At 40.3% G+C, this 16,193-nt stretch overlaps 1 protein-coding gene across 3 annotated transcripts in view; it reads right to left on the reverse strand.

The window, feature by feature from the left end:
* The window catches only part of CDKL5 (cyclin dependent kinase like 5), a 177,933-nt gene that overhangs the window by 17,195 nt on the left and 144,545 nt on the right, over nucleotides 1-16,193 (reverse strand). For all 3 annotated transcript variants that reach the window (XM_061408034.1, XM_061408032.1, XM_061408033.1), the window contains 4 exons: nucleotides 13,644-13,795; nucleotides 6,994-7,960; nucleotides 1,142-1,243; nucleotides 765-870 (listed from right to left, as the gene is read on the reverse strand). In XM_061408034.1, the coding sequence (XP_061264018.1) occupies nucleotides 765-870; nucleotides 1,142-1,243; nucleotides 6,994-7,960; nucleotides 13,644-13,795 (1,327 nt within the window). The remainder of the gene's footprint in view (nucleotides 1-764; nucleotides 871-1,141; nucleotides 1,244-6,993; nucleotides 7,961-13,643; nucleotides 13,796-16,193) is intronic.

Below are 16,193 nucleotides of genomic sequence, written 5' to 3' on the forward strand. Positions count from 1 at the left end.
CATCACACTGCAGAGGACATCAAAGCCGACTCTCAAAAGGGACAGAAACAAGCTGTCTGAGCATTTAGAGTAATGCATTCAGGTCAGAGGAGGGCATAACCTGTGTGAGTGGTGGGGGAAGATCTGGAGAGAATAGCAAGGGCCAGGCACAGAAAGTCTAAAATGCCATCTGAGGGAACTAACAGTTTGTTCTGTTGCCATTGGGAAGCCACCAGAAGATTCTTAGCAGATGAGAGAGAGGACTGGGGCTGGGGGCGATGGACTGCCCTGTTGTATTTTTTTTCCCTGTAGCATTTACTATCTTTTACTGCTCTATGTAATTATTACATTTAGTATTATTCTCTCCTCATTAGAATGTGAGCTCTGTGAGGGTGGAGACCTTTGGCTGTATTGCTCACTGATGTTCTAAATTAGAAGTCTCAGGCACACAAGTGACATCGATAAATATTTTATGACTTAATCGAATGAGTGCTGTGGTTAGAACACAGCTTCATAAGGATCATTCCAGGGACCATTTTGATGGTGACTTTAGAGATAGGGAGAGCTGCTGGGAGGCTATTCAAAGAAATCAAGTCAGAAGCCACAAGGGTCTGAACTAAGACAGTGGGACCCAAGGCAGGAAGATGTGGTGGAAGGCAGCAGTGCAGGTAAGAATGCCACTGACCTGAAGTCAGGGCAGTGGAATATAGGGGAGTGTGTGGGCTGGAGATGTAGTGAAGGGGAGAGAAGAGAGGACCCGGATGGGTGCTAGGAGCTGGGTTTACCTCGGTAGAAGCTGCCAACTCTTCTTGGAACAGGATCATTATACAGGTGTCTATTTTCCTTGGGGGCGGCGCCATCATCAGAGTGGGGGTCATGATACGCTCCACCCTGAGACAAAAGGTAAACAGCAGAGTGATGATGATGTGGCCTGTGCACTCAGAGCAGTACCTAACTGGTGTATAATTTACTCTGGGATCTATTTAAGACAAAACTCAGAATTATGGCATGAGGAAAACTGCTTACTTTGTAAGCCAGTTCAAATTATTTGTGGGAGACTACGTATGGATAAATCTTATAAGACAGACTGTAATGATCCTGAATGACCAATCTTTATAGACACATTCTATCAGGAATGGTAGCCACTCTAGAAAATTCATACCTCAGACTTCTGCCGCACATGGAATGAAGAGGTGCCTTCTCTGGAGGACTCCTTAACAGAAGATCGTGCCACAGTCATCTCTGGAGGGAGTTGCTCTCCGGGCTGAAAGTCAAAGTTAAAAGGATTTTTGAGACTGTCTTGTTCCTAGGGATGAAAATCACCTAAATTTCCATGGGTTTTATTTGGTATAACCAGTACCTTAACTGGCTAAAATAAAAAATGTGAGTTGGCTAAAACACAAATTGTCCCATAAAAGAGTGAATCATCTGATGAATGTAAAATATGTCAAACAAATGTCACTCAGATGGAAAGTGAAATTCTCATTAAAGTTAATGCAAGCAGGGAATGAATTACTCTGAAAATAGTTCAATTAATTATTAAAAACAAAGAAAATCATACTCCTAATATCTAGAAAGCCATGGTTCTGAGCAGCACTCAATTAGAAGAGAACCAGAGGTTCTATTAGTTAATCCAAAATATCTCTAGCAGATTTTAGGCTGAGTTCTCCAAAAAGAACTACAGATGCAAAAATATTTTTCATGAAGGACATGTATGGCAGATTCTGATGAAAACAAACATTCTTTGGATAGATCAAGGAATTGAATCAGCATCTTCAATAATTTCTGTCTTAAAAATCCTCTAGCTATTGTAGTTTATGTACTTAATCTCCTCTATGATAACAGTACTTATACTTCATGTATTTTCTTAACAATCACGACAAGCACTCATCTCCAGAGACACTTCCTCTTTCTGTCAAGGAAGTGAATCACAAGCTAAGAGCAGCCTTGGTCCATAGTAGTGCTCACTGAGGGGAAAAGTAGCATTTTCTACCTTCAGAAAGAAAGAATTATGGAATAAAATCACCAAGCCATTCAGAGGAGTTAGCTGCATTGTGTATCTTTATATTATGCACAGAAAGAGTATTATCTTGAGCCTTACACAATGTGTCAAAATAGTTTATTTAAAATTTAAAATATGATTCTTTCTCCCCCTCACTCCCCAAATGTACTAGGAAAGGACTCTGGGCAGGAAATCATTCAATGTAGCCTCTCTTCTTTCTACTTTGTGACAAGATCTCATTTGAATTTTATCACCTGCATTGTTTACAAAAGCCTCTAGAAAAGTATCTTAGAAAATAAATGATTTACACCTAACCTAAACTCTAAGTTGACAGAGCCAGTCCAGTGCCCTTGCTCTTAAAGGTGACAGTACTTGTCAGGAGAGTGATTCCCATCATTATTCCTGGCTTCAATTACTTGTCAAGCCGTCTGCCATCTTTGTGCCTTTACACTTGTATTTTCTTGCAGTTCGGCACTGCACCTCCCGAATTGGACTTAAAATTCAGTAACGGTTGGATCTGTTTTTAGCCTACAGTTACTGTTTCATAATGAGCTTATTTCTACCAGGGTCATGAAGCCTTTTCTCTAGCAGTCAAAGAGCCAGTCCATTTGTCCTTTTTCCAAGGTACAGTTTTTTATTTTTCTTACTGCTTCTCTGTTTACACTGTGCTTAAAGCTAACACACTTTACTGTTTTTGACCTCCGTGTAAATCCATGTGGGGCTGCCAGACTGCTAGAGATCCCCTTTCTCTAGAGAGGCTCCTCTTACCACTGCTCTGACTCCAACATGACATCTCCTGTCTCCTCTCACCGGGGCCCTAGACAGTCTTCCAACCTTGTGGAGAACATCTCTGCATAAGGGCCCAGGGTCACACCTCAACCTCCACATGTCAGTGTGACACAGTGTGAAAAGCTCTGGCCTAGAGACCTGGACATTCCCTCAACATCCCAGCTCCACCCTGAACTAGTTGGGTAAATTTAGGCAACCCACCCAACCTCTCAAAGCCTCAGCATGCTCATCCATGCAATGGAGGGGTTGAATTAGATGACTTCAAGTCCTTTCTTCTACTCTGAAAAGCAGCTCCTAGGAGAGAAACCTTGAAGGCTTCCTTTTTCCTATATTCAATCCTTCCATTCACAAGTCCCGGTTCTACTTCTGAGGAGTCTGTAAGACTCATCCTTTCTCTGTCTTTCCACTGGTACTGACTTAGATAACACATTCTCCTCACCTCACGCTTGGGTCTAAATCTTGCATCTTCCCACTCTAGGCACATGGCACAAGTTGCAATCCCACCATGCTACTTAATACTTAATGTCTCAAGTACCCTCCCCTTCTCTTCCAGATAGTCTTTTTGGCCCTCCCTTGAGCCTCTTTCCTCATGCACACTCTACTTCCTTCCCCTGGTGAAGCCCCCAACATCTTCAGTTTCTGCTCAGATTCCACCCCTATCCCCTGGGGGCCTCCCTCAGTCCCCCTGCTGGGACTGTGCCACCCTCCTCTGTCCCTGCATTGCACACAGCTCCGGCACAGCACAGGCACGCAGTCTCACAGCACTGTCACCACTTATGTGTTGGCAAGTGTCACCCCACCACCCGGGCCCATACATTCTAAGAGGACCACATCTTGATCTTTCTAGTTAGAGCCTATCATGGTGCCTAGCTCAGTAAAGGCTTAAATACATCTTCATCCTTCAATCAAAAAACCTGTCTCCACATCTGAGCTCCAACAAGACCTCCAGTTGCTCCAAAAGCCATTTCTGATTGCTCCTGCTAACAATGATCTCTCCCTGTCCTCAAGTACTTTTTATAGCCAGTGCCACAGAAATCTGGTTCTCAATTATTTCACTGTTATCATGTATAATTTAATCTTCCCTAAGAGAAGATAAATTTCTCAAGAGCAAGAATCTTGCCTCAGACTCTTTTAAGTTGCCAAGAATACCCATCATACAGAAGGTATTCAGTGTCTCAAGAACAGCCCCCATCATCCCAGAAGCAGCAGCAACAATCTAAAACCTTCACTCTGTGCCCGGCATAGGGCACATAGTGCTTTATACATCGTATTTAATGCTCGCAACAACACTCAGATGAGGAATCAAGGCACAGAGAAATCCCCAAATTTAGAGTTTAAAGCACACTGCAGAACTCAGATACAAACCCAGGTCTGCCTGGCTTTCCAGTCCAAGCTTTTGGCTATTTTGCTAAACCAACTGCATAGTTATTGACAATCTCCCTCTCCCCAAAACCCATCTTGCTAGGCTTCCCACTGCATAGTCCATTTGTATTTTCTGGAGCTTTGATACACACTGATAAGCCTATTTTTGTATCCTCTAAAAAGGGGGTACTTTTCCTACATAACACTCTTTTCTTCTTCTAACGCTGTTTTTTCTCCACCTTCATGTCTTTGATGCAGGTGAATGTTTCATGTCACAAAAATATAATTTTAAAAATATGTGTTCTATGAAAAGATGCTCAACATCACTCATTATCAGAGAAATGCAAATCAAAACCACAATGAGGTACCATCTCACGCTGGTCAGAATGGCTGCTATCCAAAAGTCTACAAACAATAAATGCTGGAGAGGGTGCAGAGAAAAGGGAACCCTCTTACACTGTTGGTGGGAATGCAAAATAGTACAGCCACTATGGAGAACAGTGTGGACATTCCTTAAAAAACTGGAAATAGAACTGCCATATAACCCAGCAATCCCACTGCTGGGCATACACACTGAGGAAACCAGAATTGAAAGAGACACGTGTACCCCAATGTTCATTGCAGCACTATTTACAATAGCTAGGACATGGAAGCAACCTAGATGTCCATTGGCAGACGAATGGATAAGAAAGCTGTGATACATATACACAATGGAGTATTACTCAGCCATTAAAAAGAATGCATTTGAATCAGTTCTAATGAGGTGGAGGAAACTGGAGCCTATTATACAGAGTGGAGTAAGCCAGAAAGACAAACACCAATACAGGCTGGTGCACTGGGACAACCCAGAGGGATGGTATGGGGAGGGAGGAGGGAGGAGGGTTCAGGATGGGGAACACATGTATACCTGTGGCGGATTCATTTTGATATTTGGCAAAACCAATACAATATTGTAAAGTTTAAAATAAAATAAAATTAAAAAAAATAAAAATAAAAAATAAAAAAAAAAATGAAAAACACCAATACAGTATACTGATACATATATATGAAATTTAGAAAGATGGTAACAATGACCCTATATGTGAGACAGCAAAAAAGACAGATGTAAAGAATAGTCTTTTGGGTTCTGTGGGAGAAGGCGAGGGTGGGATGATTTGAGAGAATAGCATTGAAACATGTATATTATCATATGTGAAACAGATAGCCAGTCCAGGTTTGATGCATGAGACAGGGTGCTCAGGGCTGGTGCACTGGGATGACCCAGAGGGATGGGATGGGGAGGGAGGTGGGAGGGGGTTCAGGATGGGGAACACATGTACACTCAAGGCTGATTCATGGCAATGTATGGCAAAAACCACTACAATACTGTAAAGCAGTTAGCCTCCAATTAAAATAAATAAATTAATTTTAAAAATATGTGTTCTGTTACAAGAATGCTACTTCTTTTAAACAGGTTAGTGTCAATTCTGGATTCTGAAGATCAGTAAGATAGGAGCATTATGCTAAAAACATTGAGATGTAATAACAATCTAGAAAGACTGAAAATTGACATTTATCTTGGCCTGGAGTTATATTTACCTATAGTTCTGGATAAATTTAAAACTTTTCAATTCAGTTTAGATATTGAGTAAGGTATTAGCAAAAGGGTTTGATTTAAGCAAATGTGGTTTGCAGAGATTAGAGAAAATCTCCATGAAGTCACATTGAATTTTGAGAAAATTAGCCAGATAGCTGATGAATTCTGTAAAAATCAAAATAGGATTCTCTAATGCAAATCAGAACTACAAGGTGGTATCACCTTGTGCTGGTCAGAATGGTCATCAATAAAAAGTCTACAAATAACAAATACTGGGGAGAGTGTGGAGAGAAGGGAACCCCCTACACTGTTGGGAATATAACTTGGTGTAGCCACTGTGGAAACAGTATAGAGGTTCTTCAGAAAACTAGAGTAACAATATGATCCATCAATCCAACTCCTAGACATATATCCGGACAAAACTATAATTCAAAAGGCTACGTGCATTCTTATGTTCATTGCAGCACCACTTACAATAGCCAAGACATGGAAGCAACCTAAATGTCCATCAACAGAGGAATGGATAAAGAAGATGTGGTACATATACAGAATAGAATATTACTCAGCCCAAAAATGGAATGAAATAATACCATTTGCAGCAACATGGATGAACCTAGATATGATCATACTAAGTAAATTAAGTCAGAAAGAAAAAGACAAATATCATGTGATGTCACTTCTATGTGGAATCTAAAATATGACACAACTGAACCTATCTATGAAACATCAACGGAAGCAGGGACATAGAGAATAGACTGGTGCTTGTCAAGGGGGAGGGAGGCGGGAGAGGCTTGCACTAGGAGTTTGGGATTATCAGATGCAAACTGGTATATTCAGGATGGATAAACAATAAGGTCCTACTGTATACTATAGTGAAGTATATTAAATATCCTGGAAAAGAATATGAAAAAGAATGGATGCATACATATATATATATATGTACAAGTGAGTCATTTAGCTGTACAGTAGTAATTAACACAACAATATAACTCAACTATACTTCAATAAAAATAAATGAAATAATAAACAAATGAAAAAAGAGGTTCTCTAAACAAAATATGCCTGAAAGGAACGTTTAAGAAAGGAAACAGATTCTGAAAAACAAGCTTTCTGAGTTCCCCTTGAGTACCCAACAACTAGCTTAAATAACTAAAAAAAATTGTTTTAACAGATTAGTCTTTCAAATATTGCTTCCTTAAAGCACAACTGCACACTGACCCCATCACATCCCCGAGCCATCTTCCCCTGAGGAGCCGACACATCTGGTCAAGGCCCTAAGTCGTACCTGAGGTGATAAGAGCTGCAGGCTGTTGGCTCTGGCTGCCATCCCTTGCCCTATACTCAAGCTTCCGTCCAAGCCCTTGGCTCTCACTTTGTCCCGGGTCACGTACATGGAATGCCTATGTGGACGCTGCTGGGAGGAGAAGGGGCTGGTGTAGCCCAGCCCATATGAAAAGGATTCATGAGGTGCCGACAGTGAATGGGAATGGCTGCTGTCCATGTGTTCAGGCAGCTTCAACTCCTCCATCGTCTTAGAATGCCTGGTTGTGGTTCGGCGTGAGTCAAGAGTGCCTTCACTTCGGTTATTTCTCCCGGAGGGGCTGAGCAAAGTTCTTGTATCACCGTGCCTGGTAGGGGTTGGGCTGGTGGGAGAGTTCAAGTCCAAGCAGCTGGATGGGAAGTACCTACTGGTACTGGACTCTGCGATCTGGGCCCGGGCTTCAGAAAGGTTGCTCACAGACTTGGAGTCACTCAACGCCCCATGGCTTTTGGCCTTGGTCCTATAGGAAGGACTCCGAGAGGACTGGGGAATGGTGTCAATGTAGCTGTGCCGACTCTGCTTTTCACCAGGTTGCAGCGTTCCAGCTTTGCTCTGAGAACTTTCCATAAATGAGTGCCGGTTCTGCTGAGATCTGCTGCTTGACTTGAGGTACTTTGTGCCTGGGCCATCTGAAGGCTTTGGGTCAATATTAAAATCAAACTCTGTCTTTGACTTGGCTTCTTTCGGGCTGAGAAGGTGTGGAATGTTGTTGTTAGTCAGATCTTTGCTGGTAGACCCAGGCTGGCTGCCGGCTTGGTAAGTTTTGGTGTGCATGGGACTAAGAGTAGCTCCAGCAAGGTTTCCATTCAGGAAGCTTTCATTGGCAGGAAGCCCTTCGTCAGCCCGGGGCAGACCCACACCTAGGTTCTGGATATCTTTGCTGTTAGATCTGTGGTGAGACTGCAAAGCCACACTTTTGCTGGCTTGGTTTCTGTGTCAGAAACAAAAGAAGCATATCAGTTTCCCTTAAGAGCAGACAGACAAAAAGTATTACTAAAACAAGAAAGAACAAACACCTAAAACACCACAAAGACTAAAAACATTCTCTCTCTCAAACATGTGACTATAAATCACATGTAATCTATCATTAAGAGTAAGTTGCTTAGATCAAGTCACTCTGCCACAAAGCACTGGTCCTGATGAAGTACTTTGGTATTCTTAAATGCTCAGCTAACTTGCTGCCAACATGGCTTCTAACTGATCATCTGGGAAAAGATCCTTTTGCTATACTGGGGCTCACATGAGTGTGTGCTATAGAAAGCCTGCAAAGAACAAGAGAGCTGAGCTATACATAAATTCTTTATAACTTTGTCTGCGTGGACATCAGAAGGAGACATTTAGACTTGCAGATCACTGTGTTCCTTGAACTTCATTTTTATTTGTAAAACTCATGGCCTACCTCAGAGATTCATACAGCATATAGACACAAGCATCTACGTCTCTCTTGTCTTTAGCCTGTATAATCAATGAATGTGAATTCTAGCAAGGTACACAAAAAAAGAAAATAATACTCTAAAAAGAAGTGGGAACTGCCTGGTGCAGTTTGCTGGAAAATGTGATGATTGACATTCATGTTTGAGAGAAGTGGCAATACTTGGGATGTGTCAGATACCTCCTGTACACTGACTAGGAGTGTGTCTCTAACTGGATCACAGAGACCTAAATAGGTAATTTCTCTCCAAAAGACACCATTTATTCTCTTCTCCATTTCACACTTCATTATTTCAAATGGGCTGAGGTCTTCTTTAGGACTGAAAGCTTCACGTTCTACTTGGTTTAAAATACAAAATATAAATCCTGAGGAAAACCCTGTCCTCTCTTTGAAAGCTGAAGCTGGTATCACAGTAAGATCAGTGTGATCTACTGTAACTATTTAAAGGACCAAATTACCGTTTGAGATGGGTGAGAATGCTTTTAAATGAATAGCAATTTCATTATTTTTTTTAATAAAAAACAATTTTTACTATTCATTCCAAAAATTTTGCTGCAAATATTGCTATTGCTAAAGATGGTTTGATCTGGGAGAGTTCTGTTGTCATTGTACAGTAATTAGAGGAAAAGTCACATTTTTTCCCCTCTACAGTGGTAATCTGTCAAACTGTGTCTTCCTATTTTCCCTACGAGAATCCACTCGCTCAGGCATCAAAGGTAAAGGCCCTCATCCTCTCCTCCTCTCTTTCAGAGAAATGTTAAAAGTATCTGATGGCAGGCATGCCTGTAATAGTTTGGAAGGCCTCATCTCCAAAATGCACATACTAATCTCTCCCAGTTGGGTCACAGAAATTGCAGCATTAAATAAGATCACTTAAATCTGAGCTAACTAAATGGCAGACCCCAGATCCAGAGAGAAAATACAAAGAAAGGAAAGTTTCATTTTCTATTAAATGATGTTCAGATCAGATCAGATCAGTCGCTCAGTCGTGTCCGACTCTTTCAGAGTCTATCTCTAGATCCAGAGTTGATGGTCCTCATATCAAGTTTTAAACTTATAACAATGTACATCTTGGAAACTAAAAATATCTCAGCAACTTCTTAAAAAACTCAAATGATGATACAGAGTCTCAACCATAAATAGATCTAAGTATGCTGGTTATCCTCCATGTGCCCAACCCCCAGTCCATTCTCCATTCCTCTCTGCTCCATCCTGGGCCTGGGGAACCCAACACTTCAGAGTGTGTCACCCAGCCTCCCTTGCCACCTAACGCCCAGTTGGGCTTAGCAGTGCAAGGGTGTGGGGGCTGTCTCCCCTGCTCCTTCCTGGCAGTGCCCTCCTGACTCAGATCATAGGTGTGTCTCTAGATTACAGCTCTCATGGGGTGGCTCCCCCTGCCTGGCTTCCCTGGGCTCTCACAACCTTATTTTTTTTCCTTTTCTCCTTCAGGCCTAGAGAGGGTAATCACAGAGATAACACATGCAGATGATGTGAAATGTCCAAAGCTCAAAAGAGTATATCCAGAAAAAGAGAGAGAAAAGTGAAGATAGCTGCTAAAGCTTTTGAAACTCTTGAAAACACTGCTCTCAATGTGGAGCACAAACCTACATATGTTAGCAAGAATATATTCATAGAAACATAAGATGCAATTTCTAATGTGAAAAGGGAGGCTATAAAGTTAAGGTGGAAACTTGTGTCAAAGAGTTAGGTTTCCCATAAAAAGTACAAAAAGCCTAAACTGCTATTCTGAAAGTTTCTGTCTCGGTATTAATCTGAAGCCACTGACCTCTTCACACAATTCCTATGTAGAAAGGGCATCATATTGTCTTCAAATCAGAGCTCTGCCAAAGCACAATAAAAAAAAACTGGTACACAACTCACACAACTCAATACCAGAAAAACAAACAACCCAATCAAAAAGGGGGCAGAGCATATAAATGGACATCTCTCCAAAGATGACATACAGATGGCCAATAAACACATGAAAAGATGCTCAACATTGCTCATTATTACAGAAATGCAAATCAAAGCTACAATGAGGCATAACCTCACACCAGTCAGAATGGCCATCATCAAAAAATCTACAAACAAACAATAAATGCTAGAGAGGATGTGGAGAAAAGGGAATCCTCTTGCACTGTTGGTGGGAATGTAAATTGATACAGCCACTATGGAAGACGTATGGAGATTCCTTAAAAAGCTAGGAATAAAATTACCATATGACCCAAAAATCCCACTACTGGGCATATACCCTTAGAAAACCATAACTGAAAAAGACACATATACCTCAATGTTCACTGTAGCACTATTTACAATAGCTAGGACATGGAAGCAACCTAGATGTTCACCAACAGATGAATGGATAAAGAAGCTGTGGTACATATATACAATGGAATATTAGCCATAAAAAGGAACACATTTGAGTCAGTTCTAATGAGGTGGACGAACCTAGAGGCTATTCTACAGAGTGAAATAAGTCAGAAAGAGAAAAAATGTTGACTATTAATGCATACATATGGAATCTAGAAAGATGGCACTGATGAACCTATTTGCAGAGCAGCAATGGGGATGCAGACACAGAGAACAGACTTGTGGGCACAAGAGGGAAGGAGATGGTGGGACAAATGGAGAGTGCAGAATGGAAACATGTACACTACCACATGTAAAATAGATAGCCAGTAAAAATTTGCTGTATGACTCAGGGAACTCAAACCGGAGCTCTGTAACAACATAGAGGGGTGGGAAGGGATGGGAGGTGGGAGGCAGGTTTGAGAGAGGGGACACATGTATGCCTATGGTGATTCATGTTGATGTATGGCAGAAACCAACAAAACATTGGAAACCAATTATTCTTCAATTAAAAACTACTATTACGGAAATCCCATAGATCTCTCCAACACACAACTGGAAGGAATCCGTGTTAAACTGCCAACCACTTGAGATTTTATATATTAACCTTTCTTAATGGTTGGTAGGATGGATAGACAGATGGCTAATCTCCACTTAAAATAACTTTTCAAAGCAAACATCAAAGATACAAAACTATACTTTTATGGGGAAGACTGACGAAGTAGGACTGGTGACAGGGCAGCGTGTGGCAGGATGAAGCACCATCCCACCATGTTCAAGGTAAGCAGAACCTCAGAAGAGTCTGAAGGAGACTTAGGCAAGGACTAGGTAATGCAGAGTCCACTGCCTCTCCTATAGAGACAGGGTGCATGAGGATATGTATATGAGCATACTTGCTGTCTCAGGGACAAGGCAGGGCATCCAACACGACATGGTGCCCTGAACATCTCTACAAGGGTGCTAGGAAGTCCGACGGAGCCATGGTCTATGCAGAATTAGTGTCCACAGCAAGGGTTTCCATGGAGGATATGTGGACCATAGAACAAGCGTGAAGTGGAAATATTTCCAGATACATGTAAACTGAGCTAATGGTTTCTTTCCTAGATAAGTCATTTAGGACTTTTTCTTTAATATATTCAGTATAGTGTCAAGACCTGAAAACAAATTCTTCCAGAGATTTTTATTTACTTACAATTTCTATCCTTGTCTGCTTCAAAAGGGGATTTGGTAGGACTCCTCAAAGACCACATGAGCCACATCCTCATGACCACACACATCCTCCTTGATAGATCCCTAAAGAGGGCTCCCAAGGAGAGCCTTGAACCCCACTGGGTATCTCTCTCAAGTGAGTTATTAGAGGATGAGTACACAGGTCTCCTTTTATGGTACGGTTACACTGCCAATCACTATAGCACAAATCCTCATCATCAGTCTACTGAACTTTCTATCACTGAGATCCTTATTCTTTGCAAATATAAACTAGAAGAGACAGGTGACAATCAACGTAGAAGGGAGACAAAAGCACCTGAAATGAGAGTGACCCCAGATAAGACACAGGCATAAATGTGATGCTCTTGAACTCAAAGGAGCAACCGTATGATGAATACTGGTCCTTGTCTTAGTCCACTGATCTCATGGAAATGGACAACAAAGTGAACACCAACTTAGTGAAACAGAATTTGAATCTCCTCCTAGGCCTTCTTGGAAACAAAACAGGTAAGAATGGTTTATACGATGTGAGGGAAACAATAACCAAACCAGTCATGTTAAAGAGAGTAAACAGCTATAAAACACAATCACACCATTGTGGTTAAGCAGAAAAAATACAGGGTAAATGGTTAGTGCTTATTTATAGCTGTACTCACAGATCTAAAAAATACCAGGTCTTAAGCTTTCAAAATTCCAGTTGGTTAAAAACAATTGTTCTATGTGGAGAGAAAGGGGGCACATGGGAAAAAAAACTTATATTAGGAAAGCGAAAGAATTATTGTTTTCTACTTCTCCAATAGTAGATAAGAGAAATGATTTCCTCCAATAGTAGACAAGAGAAACGATTTCCTATCTTCCAAATTTAAGCAATTCTAGATGACAAGACCAGCTTCCAGGAACAGGAAGGACACTGCCCCTGCAAATGCAGCCAAGAGAAGTAAGGAATGTTGCTTTTGGAGAGAGAACCTGATGGAGGGGTTAAGCTCCTTGAGCCCCTCCCCAATCTCCTACCCCGCAGGAAATACAGGGTTTTTTAAAGATTATGCTGAAAATTACATCAGAAAGCATCAATTTTAATCACTACCTAGCAAACTGATTTTACTATTTCTATATTCTTATTCTTATGAAAAACTAGTTTCTCAACTTAATGATTAAAAGACAAGAGCAACAAAAACACGAGCCCCTGTTATTAAGCCAGAACTACTCGGTTCTGTTACAAAAGATGCCCTAGTTGCCTTCCCACCATCCTGTTTGGCTATCCTCTTCTCCCTTCAGGAATCCCTTTGCCCTCACCCATCCTTCTTCCTCTAGGGATCACCCCTGTCCCATGCACACGGGATCTTCAAGCTCATGAGGCTAGAAACTTCCCTTTGTTGCTAAACCATGCTACTTTTCCCAGGGAATGCATAGGTTTCCCTGGGGAAAATCTTGTAAAAGATAAAGTCTTTAAGACCCACACAACTTTTTAATTGTGGTTCTGAATCATGCAATAAGCATAAGGAAGATATTTTTGAATAAGGAGGGCTTTCCTTCTTTTCTCTAATTGCATCATTTGAGCAGCCACCTCCTCCACCTACTTGTAAGACCAATACTGCATCTGTATTCCTTAAAAGGGAATATTTACCTATTAGACAAAGTGCTGCTTTCCACATGGTAAGGTTTTCTTTTTGCTGACCTTGAAGGAGAGCGATCCAAAAGCCTCTGGGTTTGGAATGTAGGGTGATTCAAACACTGTTCTGTCAAGTATCTGTCAGCTGGGTCCAACTTCAGTAAATTCTTAGGAAATAAAGTTAGGATTGGAAAGAACATCACAAAGTCAAATTTAAATTGTAATAAAAACCACATTTCTTTTCCTTATAGAAGAAATGCATGGTCATTGCAGAGTATCTCGTAAACACAGTTTAGTCTAAAAAAATTTTTTTTAAAGGACCATCTAAATCACTCATAATCTCACCATTGCTGTCCTCTGGGAATATGCCCTTCCAGCCCTTTAAAAAATATCATGTATATATTTTTTTTTCTTTTACAAAATCTGGCTTATATTACACACAAATTTTGTATACTGTACTTTTCACTTCCTAATTAAAAACATTTTTACAACATAATTTAAATATTTAAAATGTATTCTTAAATTTTACTTTTGGCTATACCATGCAGCTTGTGGGATCTTAGTTCCCTGACTAGGGATCAAACCCAAGCCCTTGGTAGTGAAAGTGCGGAGTCTTAACCACTGGATTGTCAGGGCATTCCCTAAAATATATTTTTAAATAAGTACATATTCATATCAAAAAATATACACTCTTCGTTTTTCTCTTGTCTTCCTCTCTGGAGGCAGGCAGCCCATTGTACATGTGTCCTGTGAATCCTTCCACGGGTACTTTGTACATATCTCTATCTGCTCTTTTTATTTTATTCAAACACACATACACACAATAGTCTGCACTTAAGTCTTCTTTCCACTCAACAGATCTTAAAGAGATCATTCCGTATCAGTAATTCTATATACTATCTTAGGTCTATCGATTACCTACAGGTAATGGTACCCTAAGTAGCATTGTTTTCCTTCTTTTATTATCATGAACAATGATGCAGCAAAGAACTTTACGTGTTTTAAATGACTACATGGAAGTTTGTGGTATGATTAATTTAATGATTTATTGTCGGATGTCTAGATGGCTGCCATTTTGCACTATTATAATTAATGCTTTGATGTACACCTGAAATCATTGCATACATCCATTATCCCTTGCATAGGACAAGTTCCCAGATATCAAACCCACAACCTCTGTATTGGAAGGTGAATATTGGCAGTGGGCTGCTAGGGAAGTCCCAATGGTAAATATATTAAATGAATGACAATTCAACTGTTCAACTTTCAAACTGATGTAAATGCATAACAGTTCAGATTACTATCATATTTTTATCTGTGTTAGTATTTACCAGGTACCACATTTGACACTGGGTAATTACATTTGGTAATGATTTAACAAAAGAAGTTCACTTATTTTTGACTAGAAGAGACAAAAGGCAGAAAACATGAAATTGTATTTCAGTTCTTCTATTTTACTCTATTTACATTTTAAGTTACCAAATAATTAAAGCCCTGATAAATAAACATTTGACTGTGTGAAAGAACAGATTAACATAATCCAACTGATTTAAGAAATAATTTATGCCTAATTAATCTTAAAGAGCCTGAGGATTTTTAAAAAATAGCATCTCTCAATCTGTGTTCAGAAGAACACAAGTGCTGTAGCATTTTTTTTAAGTATTTAGTATTTAATTAAATTTGGGAAATACTTCTTTACTGTGAGATTTCTGAAAGCCTTTATAAGTTAATGAACATTGTGAATCTCTAAGAAAGGTTGTATACTATGTGGCCTTTTCCAAAGGCTACACCCCCCTCCCTCACCTCTGCCCCCACACCTATTTACACAGTGTTCCTTGGAACACAGATTAACATAGTTTTAAAGCAGAGCAAAGTTCTGAGAGTGCTGCGCAGCAACTTCCAACTGTGCTAAGTATGCTTTTAAAGGCTTTGTGCAGTATAAACTCCTATGTTTCTGACAGTTGACTGAATGGGCATAAAATAAAATTGATCCATTAACAAGTATCTTTTGAAGGTCTACTACTATCAAATAACTAACATTGGCTGTACTGAAAGCTGGAGAAATGTGAAAAAGCAGTTCTTACTGAAGGGGCTAACCATCTACTTGGGTAGAAAAGCTTGAAGAAAAATTTGTGAGAACATTTTCAGTAGTCCAGAGAACAGAGACCTTCTGGACAGGGACACCAGCAGGAGGAGGAACATTCAGGCATGGTAGCAGCAGTGATCTTGCAGTTGTCAAATGAAGAGCCAGTGAGAGAGAAATCACTTAAGAGCAGAATTATGTTCACTGATAAAATAATCTTATGGGAGGCCTTGAATACGCAAAAAATGTTAGAATCTTTTTTCTTTCAACATTCATTTTAAGATTGGTTTTTAAAACATGATGCCTGAGGACTTCCCTGGTGGTCCACTGGGTAAGACTACACACTCCTAATTCAGGAGGCTGGGTTCGATTCCTAGTCAGGGAATTAGATCCTACATGCCGCAACTAAGACCCAATGAAGCTAAGAAAACAAAACAAAACATTACGCCTGAATAGCTCAAATGATGAAAAAATTTTAATGA

This window comes from Bos javanicus, chromosome X, assembly GCF_032452875.1.
Source record: "Bos javanicus breed banteng chromosome X, ARS-OSU_banteng_1.0, whole genome shotgun sequence".
Lineage (NCBI taxonomy): Eukaryota > Metazoa > Chordata > Mammalia > Artiodactyla > Bovidae > Bos > Bos javanicus.